The following is a 19207-nucleotide window of genomic DNA, read 5'->3' as shown; positions in this document are numbered from 1 at the left end:
GAAACACGATAAAATATAAATTGGAAGGCTTAACTCAATCAAAAAACGTAAATAAACACACGATGAACGAATAAATGTGATCTGCGATACCTAAATGCAAATACATAGTTAATAAAATATTAGGGACAAACAGTCAAAGATAAAAAGCAAAAAAAAGTCCAAACAAAGCCATGGCAAGACACCTTCGCGAAATATTTAACAACCCTTAATAAATGATCACTTTTCAAAGAAAAAGGTTTTCGTTATATATTGGTAAATGAAAAATAACTTTGTCGTTTTAGGTATACTACTTTTGTGTATATAAAATTTGCCAATAATTAAGAATACCAAGAAAGTTCTGTCATATAAATACCTAATTTAACACTAGATACATATGGGGTGAATATCAACAATAAAACTATACAATTAGAGCTACATAAAACTTCCCTGTAAAGTCTTCATTTGAGTAATAATGTGTACATGTATTTTACTTTATTCTATTATATATCATCATTTATATTAACTACAATTGTTTGGTAATATTATGTCTATTGCTTCCACTTAATTAAAGTTCAATTCAAAAATGAGGAATATACTAGTAAACAACAGTAGAAATACCGATGCTTCTTTGTATTATAATAATATCATTGTTGAAATTAAATGCTCACTGGAAAATATTGTGTTGTGGATTGTTTTTTATTTCGTTTTTCTACAGACACCTCCATTATCGTGATCAGCATAGCCATCTTTACATGCTCCCCAACAAACTCCGTTTATTTTGATTTCATTATTATGACAGTATTGACGCTGAGAAAGTGTCACCTTTATACCAGGTCCGCCAGTGGGTTCGCATAGGCAGCATCCAACAGCGTGATAACCGGCTCTACATTTGGGGTAGCACAAACCACCATATCTGTCTTCGTTGGTATTACAATATTGCCTTTGAGCAATGGTTTTTATTATTCTAGGTCCTCCACTAGGGGTGCAAATACAGCATCCGGTGGCATGATAGTGAGCCGCGCATTTTGGATAGCAGAGTCGTCCATACATGTCCTCATCATCATGACAGTATTGTCGATCGAATAATGATTTTGTTATACCTACGTTTGTTTTTCTGCATGTACAACCATCATCATGGTATCCACTACGACAGTTGTGACAACATCCAAAAAGGGTGCAGCAACATCCCTTTCCATATATATGGGCATCATTCCAACAACTGGTACCATCATCCCTTTGTCCACTAGGACACGACTGTTTAGTTGGTGTACGACCCGTACCTCTTCCATAGCTATCTAACCAACAACTTGTTCCGTCGTCTCGTTGATTACTTTCACAGCTTCTTTTACTTGGGACACGACCTACTCCTCTGCCGTAAGTATCTTTCCAACAGCTCGTACCGTCATCTCGCATTCCAGTTGGACAACTTTTTAAATCTGCCGGTCTGGCTACTTTGTGAAGAACATCTCCCTGTCGTTTATCGAGACTGTTTTCGCTTTTAGTCTCATATCCCTTAAAACCTGTAAAAAAACATTCAAGATTTATCTACAACAAAGATTACAAATTGCAAAACACATCAGAATAAGGATGAATAAAAATGATATTGCGTCATCAAAATCTCATATGACAAAAGTGGGCTATATAAGTTGAATATCGACTTTCAGTATAGTTTTCAACGAAAAGTCCTTGAAATGACATATAAAAAGTATATATGCGAAATTCTGCTTGAGTAACAAGGGCGTAGCACACTGATTATAGATTTGCTGACGTTAGGCCGTGTCAGAAGATAGTTTATTAAAATATGTTTAACAAATTAAACAGTACTTGATAATCAGAAATATTTTGCTTATCTTTAAAACAATAAAATAACAAATATACCGAATTGCGTGGAAAATTCTAAGATAAAAATTGCCTTAGGTAATTGCAAAATCAAAAGCTCAAACACATAAAACAAATGGATAACACCTGCAAATCGTTTAACAATAACACATGAATAACATAAGTAATGTGTTGAACTTTGTAAAGCTGAGCCCATTGATATTTGCTATTTTCTGTCCATATTTATACAAATCAGTAAAACACCTATAACAGCTTTGAAGATCTTGACTTTCCAGGGCAGCAGCTCAAAATGTCTGATAACGAACTATTCTGCAATTTGTAAACAGATTCAACTGTGAGTTCTAACGGATTAACATACATTAATTGGTAGGTCGATTTGTATGCATAAACAATTAACGACTGCCAGGTACTTTATTATCCTAATAACATTCTTGGACAGATCAAATTTATAAACATTTAAAAAACTCTTCATAATATATTATGAAAGAAAACATTGGACACTGGTATCATTTCATGGTACAATCAATACATACACAGCCAAATTATATAAAAAGCAAAGGAAGAATTCACAGTGGGACCTTCATGATGTAAGAAAAGGAATCTCACCTCATGCTATGCTGTTTGCATCTACCAAAAAAATATTTAACAAATTATTGTTAGTTTACGTACCTAATACTAAGAATAAGGTAAGCCACAACACTTGCATCATCTGTGGTTTATTGCGATTATTATTCTGGTAATACTGTACTACGGATAGAATTCGGTTTTATACATCATAACACCCACACTAAAGGTGACGGACAGTTTCTGTTCTAGAAACAACATAATAATGTAGACTAAGTATTACATAAATAGATTGTAATGCCACTTGCAACATATTTCGCTATTTACAGTGGTCTTTAATTAGTTCAATGTCGTGTTCTTTTACAAATTTTATGAATTTGATGTTTTTTATTTAATGTAATTCTTATTGATATTATAGTTAAAAAGTTATAGCATCACTATTACATGTATTATTAGTATTTATATTATTATACAGATTTGTGCTAGTTTTGTGAATTAATTTTGAAATGTTTTGTTTTTCGTTGCAACTATTATTTCTTTCGTATAACTACCTTTACACTTAACTCACTTCATTGTTACATATTAGTTTGTTTTTGTAGTGATTACGATCATAACAGTGTTGGCTGCTGTGTACCTGTTTTTTTTTTGTTTTTTTTTTTGCCTGTTGTATCTTTTTTTTTATTCACACATCGTTGTCTGTATAATAAAAGAGTTTGCAATTTTAATGCAGGTGAGAGGTGTGGTTAGCTTTAAAGCCAGGTTAAATTCATCAATTTCGACAAAAGAAAATGCCTGTGTCCTTTCAGGAATATGATAGTTTTTATCGTTTGGGTTGTTTGAGCTTTTAGTTTTCCATTCCATGAGGGACTTTCCGATTTGAATTTTCAATATTTTTGTGAATTTATCTTTTTTACATATAGCATTGCGTTTGATTCAGCGAATTTAGTTTGCATGTAATTTCAAGAACGGGTTCACTTAAAAACAGATAATTCCTACGTTCTTTAAAAAAAATTCCCATATAAGTAATCTGAATTTGAAGGGCGATGTTTTCGTCTTCATCGTATCGGTGATACTATAATTGAAACAAAGTTTTTTAGCCACATGTGGAGCAGGATTTGCTGATCTTTTCGGAGCACCTGATATCTCCTGCAGTTTTTGGTGGTGTTCGTGTTGCTTAGTCTTTAGTTTTCTATGGTGTGTCTTGTGCACTATCATTTGTCTGTTATTTTTTCTAGACATTGCGTTGTCAGTTTATTTCAGCTCTATGAGTTCGAATGTCCCTCTGGTATCTTTCGATCTTCTTTAATCATGTGTTAATGGCAATTGGCAGAATTCGTCAACAACATTCTGTAATGAAATTCACTAGCTTGCTTTTTTTAAACGCTTTTGTAGATCAAAAGAACTTTGTACTTGTTCGGCTTCATAAATATTTTGATTTGAGCGTCACGGATGAGTCTTACGTAGACGAAACGCGCGTTTTATACACCAGACTTAAAAGAGTATTTGTTTTGTGTAAGTTATTAAATAATTCAAAGAGAAATTAAATTACACATCTGCCGTGCAAATTGTCAAGGAGTTTATGTGCACCAAATCAAATCTCAAACCGAACTTTCCTTATCACGAGAAATCAAATTAAGAACAAAAGAAAGATAACCTTCAGCGTCGTGATACCACCAAATTTGAGACAAGGCTTTTGTTTCTGTTTTAGGAACAACAGAATAATGTAAACTAAGTATTCCATAAACAGATGTAAATGCCACGTGCATATATTTCGATATTTACATTAATCTTTAAATAAGGTTAACGTCGTGTTCTACAAATTGTAAGACTTTGACAAATTTTTTTTAAGTAGTTTTTATTGATGTTATAGTTAAAATGTTCTATCATCACTTTTATAAGTATTCATAAAATTATACGCATTTGTTCAAGTTTTATGAATTAATTTTGAACTGTTTTGTTCTTTGTTGCAACTATATTATTCTTCGTATAATTGAACTCATTTTTTTTTCTTTTGTGCTTATTTATATGCCTGTTTGTGTTTCTTGAACATATGACGTGTCTTTGAACTTATACAACCTGTCTTTGTATTCTGTGCCTTTTTGTGCTACCTTGTGACATATTATTTTGTTTTTGTAGCGATAACGATGTTAACACAGTGTTGGCTGCTGTTTCCCTGTTTTTTGTAGTTTTGCCTGTTGTATTGTTTGTTTCGTTCACACATCTTTGTCGGTTCAATGGAATGGATGCAAGTGCCATGCACGTGAGAGGTGTGCTTAGCTTTAAAGCCTGGTTTAATCAACAGTTTTCTACATAAGAAATATGACAGTTGTTATCTATTTGTTTGATGTGTTTGAGCTTTTGATTTTGCCATTTGATTAAGTTCTTTCCGATTTAAATTTTCCTCGGAGTTCAGTTTTCCTGTTAACTTACTATTTATACACATTTCATTGCACTAGATTAAGGGAATATAGTTTGAACTTAATTTCAAGATCAGTTTCATTACTAAAGCAACAATTCCAATGTCCTTATCGAAATAGTGTTTGCCTAGTGCAGTTATCTGCATTTAAAGGAAGGTTTTTATGTTTGTTTGTATCTTGAAAAGAATGTTTTAAACAAAGTAATATCAGCATGAAAGCGACATGTGGGACATGATCTGCTAATCCCCGAAGCACCTGATACCACCCCCAGTGTTTGATTGGATTCGTATTGCTTAGTTTTTAGTTTTCTATGTTGTGTCTTGTGTAGCATTATTTGTCGGTTTGTTTTTTTTTTATTTAGCTATGGCGTTGTCAGTTTATTTTCGATCTATGAGTTTGAATGTCCCTCTTGTATCTTTCGTGCCTCTTTAATCCTGTGTTAATGGAGGAATTCGTCAACAACATTCTTAAATCAAATTCACTAGATTGTTTTTGTGGGACAAAATTTGATAGACATAAACTGTGAAATTCATCAGTCGAATATTTGCAGTTCTGGTTGGTCTTTTTTTATGTTATACCTTTTTGTGCATAATTGTGAATAAACACACAGAGAGAATCTCGATGTTACAAAATGGATCAGCTAATAAAAATCTACATATATGTTAAATAGCCAAAATCACCAGCCGATTCCTCAAAAAAGGTTTATAAAATTTTAATTTGTTTCTGTTTGTTAATTAACTAATACAAAGAGGAACAATGTTACGCATCTGGCGTGCAAATTGTCAATAAGTTTATGTGCACCATATCAGTCTTAAGCTGAATGTTTCTTATTAAGACAAATAAATTTAGAACAAAGGAAAGATAACCTTCAACGTAGTGATACCACCAAATTCGAGACAAGGCTGACAGCAAATCTTAAGTAGATCATTGTAATAACTTATTTCATATTCCTGCAAGTCGAAAACTTTGTAAATATATACAATGTTTGTAAACATCTGAGCAAATGTGAAAAAAAAGGATTTTTTTTATTCAATTTACAATTTTGCAATAGCTTTAATACTATACGCAATTTAGCATCAACAGGACTTTTTTCATTGAGCCAAGTGCAACTTTCAAAGCATATTCTCATAATGGTGTGTGGGTCAATAATTAAACAAATGTGATTGTACAATCAAAAGGATATATTGAATGTGCAATAACTTCAAACCATCAAATTCTAAAGACCACCAAAAAAAATATTTTGTCATTTCATATTTTTGTAGAGCACACAATTTTTGACTCCAATGAAATCCTATCACATATAACTATTTAATTTGTCAAATAAAAATAATTATCAAATTCAACAGATTACATTTATACAAGGTCAAATTTATGTTCAAATTTGAAATGAGGTTGAGGAGCATTCTGGATGCTACTCGTTACAATTAGAATTTCGGTAATTAGTGGTATATACTTATCATTGTTATGTTACCACAATCGAGGAAAGAGTTATGATTGACAGGGTTCATCAGATTAGTAGTAAGTCCTTCGATACTCATAAATAGTCCGTTTATAAATATTTACATAATAATGCAGGCAAAATTGGTCTTAGCTGGATCTGTTTTATCCTTTCAGCTCTTTTCAGGTCATACATAACTTTAACTGTTTGGTTCTGATTAACCACATACTGTCAAATATTCCGCTTTGAGCGTTTTTGATAAGGGTTTATCAAGAAAAGCGTTTCGGTGATACAATAATTGAAACAAAGTTATTTTAGCCACATGTGGAGCAGGAATTGCTGATCTTTTCGGAGCACCTGATATCTCCCGAAGTTTTTGGTAATGTTCGTGTTGCTTAGTCTTTAGTTTTCTATGGTGTGTCTTGTGCACTATCATGTGTCTGTTATTTTTTCAAGACATTGCGTTGTCAGTTTATTTCAGCTCTATGAGTTCGAATGTCCCTCTTGTATCTTCCGATCCTCTTTAATCATGTGTTAATGGCAATTGGCAGAATTCGTCAACAACATTCTGTAATGAAATTCACTAGCTTGCTTTTTTTAAACGCTTTTGTGGATCAAAAGATCTTTCTTACTTGTTTTGCTTCATACATATTTTGATTTGAGTGTCACTGATGGGTCTTATGTAGACGAAACGCGCGTTTTATGCACGAGACTCATAAGAGTATTTGTTTTGCGTAAGTTATTAAATAATTCAAAGAGAAATTGAATTACACATCTGCCGTGCAAATTGTCAAGGAGTTTATGTGTACATTATCAGTCTCAAACCGAAATTTCCTTATCACGATAAATCAAATTTAGAACAAAAGAAAGATAACCTTCAGCGTCGTGATAACACCAAATTTGAGACAAGGCTTTTGTTTCTGTTTTAGGAACAACAGAATAATGTAAACTAAGTATTCTAAAAGCAGATGTAAATAACACGTGCATATATTTCGATATTTTCAATAATTTTTAAAAAAAAGTTAACGTCGTGATCTACAAATTGTAGGACTTTGACAGTTTTTTTTTTTTAAAGCAGTTTTTATTAATGTTATAGTTCAGATGTTCTATCATCTCGTTTATAAGTATTCATAAAATTATACGCATTTGTTCAAGTTTGATGAATTAATTTTGAACTGTTTTGTTCTTTGTTGCAACTATATTATTCTTCGTATAATTGAACTCATTTTTTTTTCTTTTGTGCTTATTTATATGCCTGTTTGTGTTTCTTTTAACATATGACGTGTCTCTGAACTTATACAACCTGTCTTTGTATTCTGTGCCTTTCTGTGCTGCCTTGTTACATATTATTTTGTTTTTGTAGCGATAACGATGTTGACACAGTGTTGGCTGCTGTTTCCCTGTTTTTGGTAGTTTTGCCTGTTGTATTGTTTGTTTCTTTCACACATCTTTGTCGGTACAATGGAATGGATTCAAGTGCCATGTACGTGAGAGGTGTGCTTAGCTTTAAAGCCTGGTTTAATCAACAATTTTCTACATAAGAAAAATGACAGTTGTTATCTATTTGTTTGATGTGTTTGAGCTTTTGATTTTGCCCTTTGATTAAATTCTTTCCGATTCAAATTTTCCTCGGAGTTCAGTTTTTTTCTTGTTAACTTGCTGTTTATACATATTCCATTGCACTAGATTCAGGGAATATAGTTTGAACTTAATTTCAAGATCAGTTTCACTACTAAAGCAACAATTCCAATGTCCTTTACGAAATAGTGTTTGCCTAGTGCAGTTATCTGCATTTAAAGGAAGGTTTTTATGATTGCTCGTATCTTGAAAAGAATGTTTTAAACAAAGTAATATCAGCAACACGATGAATGCGACATGTGGGACATAATCTGCTAATCCCCCGAAGCACTTGATACCACCCCCAGTGTTTTATTGGATTCGTATTAATTAGTATTTAGTTTTCTATGTTGTAACTTGTGTAGTATTATTTGTCAGTTTTTTATTTAGCCATGGCGTTGTCAGTTTTTTTTTCGATATATGAGTTTGAATGTCCCTCTTGTATTTTTCGTGCCTCTTCAATCCAGTGTTAATGGAGGAATTCGTCAACAACATTCTTAAAACAAATTCACTAGATTGTTTTTATAGGACAAAATTTGATAGACATAAACTGTGAAATTCATCAGTCGAATATTTGCAGTTCTGTTTGGTCTTTTTATATGTTATACCTTTTTGTGCATAACTGTGAATAAACACACAGAGAGAATCTAGATGTTACAAAATGGATCAGCTAATAAAAATCTACATATATGTTAAATAGCCAAAATCACCAGCCGATTCCTCCAAAAAGGTTTATAAAATTTTAATTTGTTTCTGTTTGTTAATTAACTAATACAAAGAGGAACAATATTACGCATCCGCCGTGCAAATTGTCAATAAGTTTATGTGCACATATCAGTCTTAAGCTGAATGTTTCTTATCAAGAAAAATAAATTTAGAACAAAGGAAAGATAACCTTCAACGTAGTGATACCACCAAATTCGAGACAAGGCTGACAGCAAATCTTAAGTAGATCATTGTAATAACTTATTTCATATTCCTTTAAGTCGAAAACTTTGTAAATATATACAATGTATGTAAACATCTGAGCAAATGTGAAAAAAAGGATTTTTTTATTTAATTTACAATTTTGCAATAGCTTTAATACTATACGCAATTTAGCATCAACAGGACTTTTTTCATTGAGCCTAGGGCACCTTTCAAAGCATATTCTCATAATGGTGTGTGGGTCAATGATTAAACAAATGTGATTGTACAATCAAAAGGATATATTGAATGTGCAATAACTTCAAACCATCAAATTCTAAAGACCACCAAACAAAACTATTTTTTGTCATTTCATATTTTTGTAGAGCACACAATTTTTGACTCCAATGAAATCCTATCACATATTACTATTTAATTTGTCAAATAAAAATAATTATCAAATTCAACAGATTACATTTATACAAGGTCAAATTTATGTTCAAATTTGAAATGAGGTTGAGTAGCATTCTGGATGCTACTCGTTACAATTAGAATTTCGGTAATTAGTGGTATATACTTATCATTGTTATGTTACCACAATCGAGGAAAGAGTTATGATTGTGGCAAGGAGAAGTGGAATATTTCCTTTCCTTTTTTTTTTTACTCAGATGGTACTTTACGGTCAAACTTATTCTGATGGCGTCTTGAAAACGTCGAAATGTTTCAATTTATAGGATTTTTTTATTAAATTGACATGCAAGCTTCATCAGCTTATTATAGACACGCAATGCCAAGAATATTGTTTCAACTGCAAAGTTCAATTCGATAAAGGAATGGATATCAGAAAAGACTTATCTCATATTTATTCATTTTCTCTTTTTAACGGTTATTTTGAAGTTTCCACCATTTTAAAAATGTTGTAAGTTAAATATAACATCATAACTTACAAGCAACGCTGAATTACATTTCATACTTTTTTGAAAGATTTGGTTTGAATAATACTTGCTTTAGATTATAAATGGTTTAAAAAAAAATGACTGATTGGCAGATATAAAAAAAGGGCCACCAGATTATATTTTTCTGAGTGGGGCCATAGCTTAAATTTACTGCAAAATAACATTTACATTTGTTTGTACAATTTTGCAGAGTTCAAGGCTTTTATCAACAAACCCACAACTCTTCTAAAAATATACACGAATCAGTTGGACTGCACAGGGTTCATCAGATTAGTAGTAAGTCCTTCGATACTCATAAATAGTCCGTTTATAAATATTTACATAATAATGCAGACAAAGTTGGTCTTAGCGGGATCTGTTTTATCATTTCAGCTCTTTTCAGGTCATACATGACTTTAACTGTTCGGTTCTGATTAACCACATACTTTCAAATATTCCGCTTTTAGCGTTTCTGATAAGGCTTTATAAAGAAAAGCGTTTCGGTGATACAATAATTGAAACAAAGTTATTTTAGCCACACGTGGAGCAGGAATTGTTGATCTTTTCGGAGCACCTGATATCTCCCGCAGTTTTTGGTGGTGTTCGTGTTGCATAGTCTTTAGTTTTCTATGGTGTGTCTTGTGCACTATCATTTGTCTGTTATTTTTGTCTAGACATAGCGTTGTCAGTTTATTTCAGCTCTATGAGTTCGAATGTCCCTCTTGTATCTTCCGATCCTCTTTAATCATGTGTTAATGGCAATTGGCAGAATTCGTCAACAACATTCTGTAATGAAATTCACTAGCTTGCTTTTTTTAAACGCTTTTGTGGATCAAAAGATCTTTTGTACTTGTTTTGCTTCATACATATTTTGATTTGAGTGTCACTGATGAGTCTTATGTAGACGAAACGCGCGTTTTATGCACGAGACTCATAAGAGTATTTGTTTTGTGTAAGTTATTAAATAATTCAAAGAGAAATTAAATTACACATCTGCTGTGCAAATTGTCAAGGATTTTATGTGCACCATATCAGTCTCAAACCGAACTTTCCTTATCATGATAAATCAAATTTAGAACAAAAGAAAGATAACCTTCAGCGTCGTGATAACACCAAATTTGAGACAAGGCTTTTGTTTCTGTTTTAGGAACAACAGAATAATGTAAACTAAGTATTCTAAAAGCAGATGTAAATAACACGTGCATATATTTCGATATTTTCAATAATTTTTAAAAAAAAGTTAACGTCGTGATCTACAAATTGTAGGACTTTGACAGTTTTTTTTTTTTAAAGCAGTTTTTATTAATGTTATAGTTCAGATGTTCTATCATCTCGTTTATAAGTATTCATAAAATTATACGCATTTGTTCAAGTTTTATGAATTAATTTTGAACTGTTTTGTTCTTTGTTGCAACTATATTATTCGTCGTATAATTGAACTCATTTTATTTCTTTTGTGCTTATTTATATGCCTGTTTGTGTTTCTTTTAAACATATGACGTGTCTCTGAACTTATACAACCTGTCTTTGTATTATGTGCCTTTTTGTGCTACCTTGTGACATATTATTTTGTTTTTGTAGCGATAACGATGTTGACACAGTGTTGGCTGTTGGTTCCCTGTTTTTGTTTTTTTTGCCTGTTGTGTTATTTGTTTCGTTCACACAACTTTGTCGGTACAATGGAATGGATTCAAGTACCATGCACGTGAGAGGTGTGCTTAGCTTTAAAGCCTGGTTTAATCAACAATTTTCTACATAAGAAATATGATGGTTGTTACCTAGTTGTTTGATGTGTTTGAGCTTTTGATTTTGCCCTTTGATTAGGTTTTTTCCGATTTAAATTTTCTTCGGAGTTCAGTTTTCTTGTTAACTTGCTGTTTATAAACATTTCATTGCACTAGATTCAGGGAATATAGTTTGAACTTAATTTCAAGATAAGTTTCATTACTTAAGCAACAATTCCAGTGTCCTTTTCGAAATAGTGTTTGCCTAGTGCAGTTATCTGAAAGGTTTTTATGATTATGTGTATCTTGGAAACAATGTTTAAAACAAAGTAATATCAGAAACACGATAAATGCGACATGTGGGACAGGATCTGCTAATCCCCCGAAGCATCTGATACCACCCCCAGTGTTTGATTGGATTCGTATTGATGAGTCTTTAGTTTTCTATGTTGTGTCTTGTGTAGTATTATTTGTCGGTTAGATTTTTTATTTAGCCATGGCGTTGTCAGCTTATTTTCGATCTATGAGTTTGAATGTCCCTCTTGTATCTTTCGTGCCTCTTTAATCATGTGTTAATGGAGGAATTCGGCAACAACATTCTTAAAACAAATTCACTAGATTGTTTTTGTGGGACACAATTTGATAGACATAAACTGTGAAATTCATCAGTCGAATATTTGCAGTTCTGTTTGGTCTTTTTTATGTTATACCTTTTTGTGCATAATTGTGAATAAACACACAGAGAGAATCTCGATGTTACAAAATGGATCAGCTTATAAAAATCTACATATATGTTAAATAGCCAAAATCACCAGCCGATTCCTCAAAAAAGGTTTATAAAATTTTAATTTGTTTCTGTATGTTAATTAACTAATACAAAGAGGAACAAGGTTACGCATCTGGCGTGCAAATGGTCAATAAGTTTATGTGCACCATATCAGTCTTAAGCTGAATGTTTCTTATCAAGAAAAATAAATTTAGAACAAAGGAAAGATAACCTTCAACGTAGTGATACCACCAAATTCGAGACAAGGCTGACAGAAAATCATAAGTAGATCATTGCAATAACTTATTTCATATTCCTGCAAGTCAAAAACTTTGTAAATATATATGTAAACATCTGAGGAAATGTGAAAAAAAATGATTTTTTTATTCAATTAACAATTTTGCAATAGCTTTAATACTCTTCGCAATTTAGCATCAACAGGACTTTTTTCATTGAGCCAACTGCACCTTTCAAAGCATATTCTTTTAATGGTGTGTGGGTCAATAATTAAACAAATGTGATTGTACAATCAAAAGGATACATTGAATGTGCAATAACTTCAAACCATCAAATTCTAAAGACCAACAAAAAAATATTTTTTGTCATTTCATATTTTTGTAGAGCACACAATTTTTGACTCCAATGAAATCCTATCACATATTACTATTTAATTTGTCAAATAAAAACAATTATCAAATTCAACAGATTACATTTATACAAGGTCAAATTTATGTTCAAATTTTAAATGAGGTTGAGTAGCATTCTGGATGCTACTCGTTACAATTAGAATTTCGGTAATTAGTGGTATATACTTATCATTGTTATGTTACCACAATTGAGGAAAGAGTTATGATTGTGGCAAGGAGAAGTGGAATATTTCCATTCCCTTTTTTTTTACTCATATGGTACTTTACGGTCAAACTTATTCTGATGGCGTCTTGAAAACGTCGAAATGTTTCAATTTATAGGATTTTTGATTAAATTGACATGCAAGCTTCATCGGCTTATTATAGACACGCAATCCCAATAATATTGTTTCAACTGCAAAGTGCAATTCAATAAAGTAATGCATATCATCAAAGCATTATCTCATGTTTTTTAGTTTTCTCTTTTTAACGGTTATTTTGAAGTTTCCACCATTTTAAAAATGTTATAAGTTAAATATACCATCATAACTTACAAGAAACGCTGAATTACATTTCATATTCTTTTAAAAGATTTGGTTTGAATACTTCTTGCTTTAATTTGTACATGGTTAAAAAAAATGACTAATTGGCAGATATCTAAAAAAAGATAAAATGGGCCGCCAGATAATATTTTTTTGCTTGGGTCCATAGATTAAATTTACTACCAAATATATATTTACATTTGTTTGTACAATTGTGCAAAGTTCAAGGCTTTTATCAACAAACCCACAACTCTTCTTAAAATATCAAGAATAAGCTGGACTACACAGGGTTCATCAGATTAGTAGTCAGTACTTCGATACTGTCATGATTTAAACCAAACCTATCATAAATAGTTCGTTTATAAATTTTTAGTTAATAATGCAGGCAAAGTTGGTCATAGCTGGATCTGTCATTTCGATCTTTTCAGGTCATATATAACTTTAACTGTTCGGTTTTTGTTAACAACATACTTTCAAATATTCCGCTTTGAGCGTTTCTGATAAGGATTAATCCAGAAAAGCGTTCCAGCCACATAATATTAACAAAGTGTTGATTTCATTTTATATGACTGAAATTGCTAAGGCAACAAACGAAAACTCACACCAAAGTACGTATAAATGTATATATCCTTACTTTCACCTATTTCCCTTCAACATTAGGAATTGGCAAAGTATACAATTTCTGGAATGACTCGGTTATTTATATAAATTGCTGATTAAACGTTTCTACTTTGTTAAAACAATATCAAAATCGTTAGTTTCGAAACAGAGATTACAACCAAATGTTCAAAATGTATTACTTGTGATATTTTACGTTTTTTTCATCTTGCGCATAAATATATGTATTATATAACTAAACAGTATTATAGGGAATCGTAGAGTACAACAACACATTTATACTTTCTTTGTCCATATCGTTTTTGTTTTAGTGATTATCAGCTTAGTAAAGGACTAACACCACACATCATAAATTAATAATAAATAAAGAGTGTAATAAAGCCCAATCCAATACAATCATTGAATCAGAGGTAACGTTATTTGTCGAATAAAACATATCCGAATCTGATACCACTGACCGTTTTCCTGATTTCACTCTCTTTCGAACTCTTGATTGGGTTTCGCTTCGCTCTAAAAATTAAACGATAATTATATGTGTACACATGTTCATTGACCAATCTAGTGTTGATGTGTATTTTTCTGGAAAATTTCATAAGCCCACAAAGGGCGAGATAGCTTATCTAATAATTTAAACGGCCAAACATTTGATCCAAATATTTTTGTTATTCACGATTGTCCGCTCTGCCTTAGATAAAAATTATAAATTTAAAACTTGACATTGAACAGAATTGTTTGGTCAAAGATAACATTGTTTGACTTTTATCTATGAAGGAAAATCCCATTGTAAAAATAGCTTAAGAAATTCCCTGCGATAATTGAAAATAGTATAAAGACTTTGAGGTTGTTTAAAAAGTATATTTACCAGAAACTGTGTACTGAAATTGACAGTTTTTACAAGCATGTGTCTTTTCATTGCACACCGAATAGATACAGGTAAGACTTATTATATAATTTTTACAATAGTTTTGTTTTACATTTTTTAATCTACACATTTCAACTCTCCAAATACCATGTATTTAATGCAATAGTTAACCAGTGTCTATAGCCTTGCATCAATCTTTAAATCATAGTGAATTACTATTGGAGTCGAGTGTCTATAGAAATTATTTGCCCTATCTTCTCAGTCATGGTCTATTGACTTTCAAACATTTGCTTATTTCACATTTATAAGTATGTGTCAAGTTTAGTTTATGGGGAACCACTAGTGGTAGGTAAATGATATATGATATCCATTTGCTTAAGTATTGGCACATATCATGTTCATTGGGATTGTTTAGCTCCGCCTTTTTAGTAATGGTCTATTGACTTCGACAATTTTGATTAATTAACATTCATTAGTTTGTGATAAGGTCAGTTCAAGGTGTACTATTACACAAAATGTAGTAGTATACCAAAGTTAATTGGTATTCAAGCAAGTGTTTAAGCTTTAGCACATCTCATTTTCATGCAGAATATTTAGCCTTGTCCCTCAGTCATGCATGGTCTATTGATGTTAAAACGTTTGCTTAGCTTACATTCATGTATTGGTTTATGCTTTGGTCATTTTAAGACGAAAAGGTAATGTAAGTCAATGATATTTGGTATACAAATTCATTGACATTTATATGTATCGTGTCCATGGAGATTATATAGCTCCAGCCCTGTTCAAGGTTCTTTGCCTTTGAATCTTTGTAATTTTAGTTTGTTGAAGACAATACGTCAATGATAATTGGTAATGGTGTATTAGCATTTCACATCTCATTTACATGGAGATCGATTACCCATGTACCTCAGTCATGGTTCATTGACCTTGAATATTTACCTAACTTATGTAACATGTTAAAGTGTTGCTATTTCAATTTAAACATTTATATAAACAAAATACAAACAAGCCAGACATATCTCTGTGATAAAAGAAAACATTTTTCGTTGACTTTGATTGTTATACCATCAACATTAATGAAGAACATTAACGGGGGGGGGGGGGGGGGGGGGTAAATCCATTCGTACATTCACCGTTTGGATTCAACCGTGTTGTTAATTTAAACTACGCTTAATAAAAAAGACATGTTTTTATCTGTTATTATGTATTTACATCATTTTCAGTTTTTTTTACTCTGCATTGTACCTCTCTTGGTACTTATTTGTTCGATAAACATATGGCAATTATATTTTACCCATACTTACTGGTATGGACAAAACCCATCGCCTGAATGTGTGTTTTGGTTTCCTTGAAAATAAAATATACTGTTGACAAATACATGCATTTATATTTAAATTAATGAATTGTTGGGCACTAGCTACGATATATATAAAAATAGATATGATTTCGTTATGTTCAATCGAGAATAAAAGTGAAATGAAGAATAATTTTAACTTTATTGACATTATATTCCGGCATTTAAAACGGGTTATATAGGGAGATATTTGCTTATTGTAAAATGGGTCGATATTTTTTTCAAAAATTACCTTTGGAAACTATATTCTGCAAATAGTTCTGACCATTTTTTTTCTTTGAAACCATTCGACAAACAATCAACTGCTAATGTATTTTATACTATATGTATTGTATATGTTTGTAAATAAGAAGGTACACTAAAGCAATATAGATACAGAAATCATTAATATAAAAATATATATCTGTTAAATTCCGTCGATTTATTATCATTTCTACATCTGAATATTAATAATGATAAAGAGAAAGACAATACTATTTAATTAGTCTGTTGTTATTTATGTATTATTGTCATTTTCTTTATTTTCTTTGGTTACATCTTCTGACATCAGACTCGGACTTCTCTTGAACTGAATTTTAATGTGCGTATTGTTATGAGTTTACTTTTCTACATTGGTTAGAGGTATAGGGGGAGGGTTGAGATCTCACAAACATGTTTAACCCCGCCGCATTTTTGCGCCTGTCCCAAGTCAGGAGCCTCTGGCCTTTGTTAGTCTTGTATTATTTTAATTTTAGTTTCTTGTGTACAATTTGGAAATTAGTATGGCGTTCATTATCACTGGACTAGTATATATTTGTTTAGGGGCCAGCTGAAGGACGCCTCCGGGTGCGGGAATTTCTCGCTACATTGAAGACCTGTTGGTGACCCTCTGCTGTTGTTTTTTATTTGGTCGGGTTGTTGTCTCTTTGACATATTCCCCATTTCCATTCTCAATTTTATTAAACGAATAAGTCTGGAGAAACTGACAAAACTATGTGTGTTTAGTTCACACATCGTTGTCCATGTATTGGAATTTTATGCGACTGTCAAAGAAGTGAGAGGTTAAACAAGCTATGAGACCAGGTTTAGTCAATCATTTTTTACGCAAGAAAATGACGGTGCCATTTAAAAATAGTTGAGCAAATGAACAAAACAAAACTCATATATTATAACTTAGAGATATCTTTGTTTTTTTTTCAGGATGCATAATATGCCTTGGGGTAGAAGGCATTGCTATTTGCAAATGAGCTGTTAAGTGGAAAGACGACTCAATCTGGAAACAACATTTTGCAGATCCACTATGACTACTGTTGGTTCACTGTTGAACACTCAAAACATTTGCTTGAAAAACACCATTGTGTTATGAAATATAGCAGAAAAATCAGTACAATATTCATTTACTTACATTTAAATACGGTAAAAGTATGCATTGTAGTGAATACATGGAAGACATAAACAATGCAGTAATTGAACTGCAATAACTAGTCAATTTCATTCTCTACGTGCATTTCATATGTTCATGAAAATATTTTTACCGATCATTTCCATTTCTGTCTCATTTGATTCATTGGAATATACATGCAATGGTTTTATAAACAGTTATAAATGTTTAATTATTCTTGAAGGAAAATGTCTTTTATAGAGTTGGATTAGCAATATGTTATTTTCGGATACACATTTCCATATTTCACAAGCGTCTTTTACAGCAATGTAAGGTGCTTGCTTGGACTTTGTATTGTGTATGTGTGTGTTGCTTTTAGTTAATCAGGTTAGACATGTCTAAAACATAAGGTGGGTAGGTACAATAGTCAAAACCTTTTCTATTTTCATTACTACATTCTGTTCATACTTGACTCCGATTTATAATTAGAATAACTAACACGACGCGTCCTAATTTGAATTTGAAGCATATTCACTTTGGTTACCATTTTGTGTTATATCAATGAGGACTAATGATATAAATACAAATAGATAGAAAATTTAATCAGATATATTAGTATCTCCTACTGACAGTTGCGCAAATTGTTAAGTAATGAAATTTTACGTTTTTCTGCTGACCATTTGTATGTTTAATTTGTGCGTAAAAGAACAATTTTGATAATCATGATAATCTTCATGATGTGCATGCTATTGTGGTATATTCAAATCATACAAATGTTTTTTGTTTTTTTCAAAATTGATAAGTATCTTCGTTTTATTTATTTTACATTTGTCACTTTGGGGAGCCTATTATAGCTGACTATGCAGTATTGGCTTTAATAATTTTTGAAAGCCACACGGTGACCTACAATAGTGCATTGATGTGTAATTTTGGTCTTTTGTGAAGAGTTGTCCCATTGTCAATCAAACCAAATCTTTTTTTTTAAACTTAAAAAATGTTATGAATACTTCACTGGCAAATAAAATTAGAAATGAACATTATTTAAATTTTCTCAAATTAAACAACTTATCCACACAATGACGATCACTGTTTGTGTATGTCTGGATTGTTGTGGAGATTCACGTTCATCAGGAACGCCAAGAATAAGACCTTAACACTCGAAAAGCAACATATATATGTATATGACAAAAGGGACCTACAAAAATAGGCAATTTATCTAGGCACAACTATGCCTGAAGGAGATTGAAAATAATTTTTAATTGATAAACAGAACAGTCAAGATGACTTTGTAGAGAAGTCATGGCAGTAGCAATACGTAGACTTCTAAGTTTATAATACCATAAGCAATAATATAGACCCAGTGAAAGTAAATGAAAATAACATGGAAAAGAAAGTATGTAGGAGAAAACATTTCCGGAACTTGTAATATTGACACTTGTATGAAGTGAATTAACTTCAAATAATCAATTCCTGGTATACACCGTGGTGTCAATTCGAGATAGACCACACGTCATAGAAAGAAAAGTAAGTAGGAGAATCTATTTCTCAAATCTGTCATTTTGACCCTTGAATTAATTAGGTATACATCCGAAATTTAATTCCTGGTATTTTCCGGGGTTTGATAATCGGTCAAGATCGCAGGTCACAGAACTGCAGTGGG

The 19207-nt window shown here is 31.8% G+C and overlaps 1 protein-coding gene and 1 long non-coding RNA gene across 2 annotated transcripts; one reads left to right on the top strand and one right to left on the bottom strand.

Annotated features, from left to right (window-relative positions):
- Positions 1-519: 519 nt before the first annotated feature.
- LOC139487121 (uncharacterized) lies at positions 520-2542 on the bottom strand. The gene is made up of 2 exons (XM_071272112.1): positions 2488-2542; positions 520-1499 (listed from the first exon to the last, which is right to left on the bottom strand). Exons 1-2 carry the CDS (start codon positions 2525-2527, stop codon positions 676-678), a joined length of 864 nt encoding a protein of 287 aa, XP_071128213.1. The 5' UTR covers positions 2528-2542; the 3' UTR covers positions 520-675.
- A 12243-nt stretch (positions 2543-14785) lies between these two features.
- LOC139487120 (uncharacterized) lies at positions 14786-18571 on the top strand. Its single transcript, XR_011655756.1, has 2 exons — positions 14786-14904; positions 17367-18571. It is a non-coding gene; the product is annotated as an uncharacterized lncRNA (long non-coding RNA).
- Positions 18572-19207: the final 636 nt, after the last annotated feature.

The sequence above is a fragment of the Mytilus edulis genome, chromosome 8, assembly GCF_963676685.1.
Source record: "Mytilus edulis chromosome 8, xbMytEdul2.2, whole genome shotgun sequence".
Lineage (NCBI taxonomy): Eukaryota > Metazoa > Mollusca > Bivalvia > Mytilida > Mytilidae > Mytilus > Mytilus edulis.
The sequence above is the reverse complement of the archived record's forward strand: the minus strand, read 5'-3'. Positions and strand labels throughout refer to the sequence as shown.

What these genes read in the sequence shown, in the direction of transcription:
- LOC139487121 (XM_071272112.1), bottom strand. Translation starts at nt 2,527, where the DNA reads ATGATGCAAGTGTTGTGGCTTACCTTATTCTTAGTATTAG. An exon ending in TACCTTATTCTTAGTATTAG is followed by an intron (nt 1,500 to 2,487) that starts GTACGTAAACTA and finishes GTTTTTTTACAG; the next exon opens with GTTTTAAGGGATATGAGACT.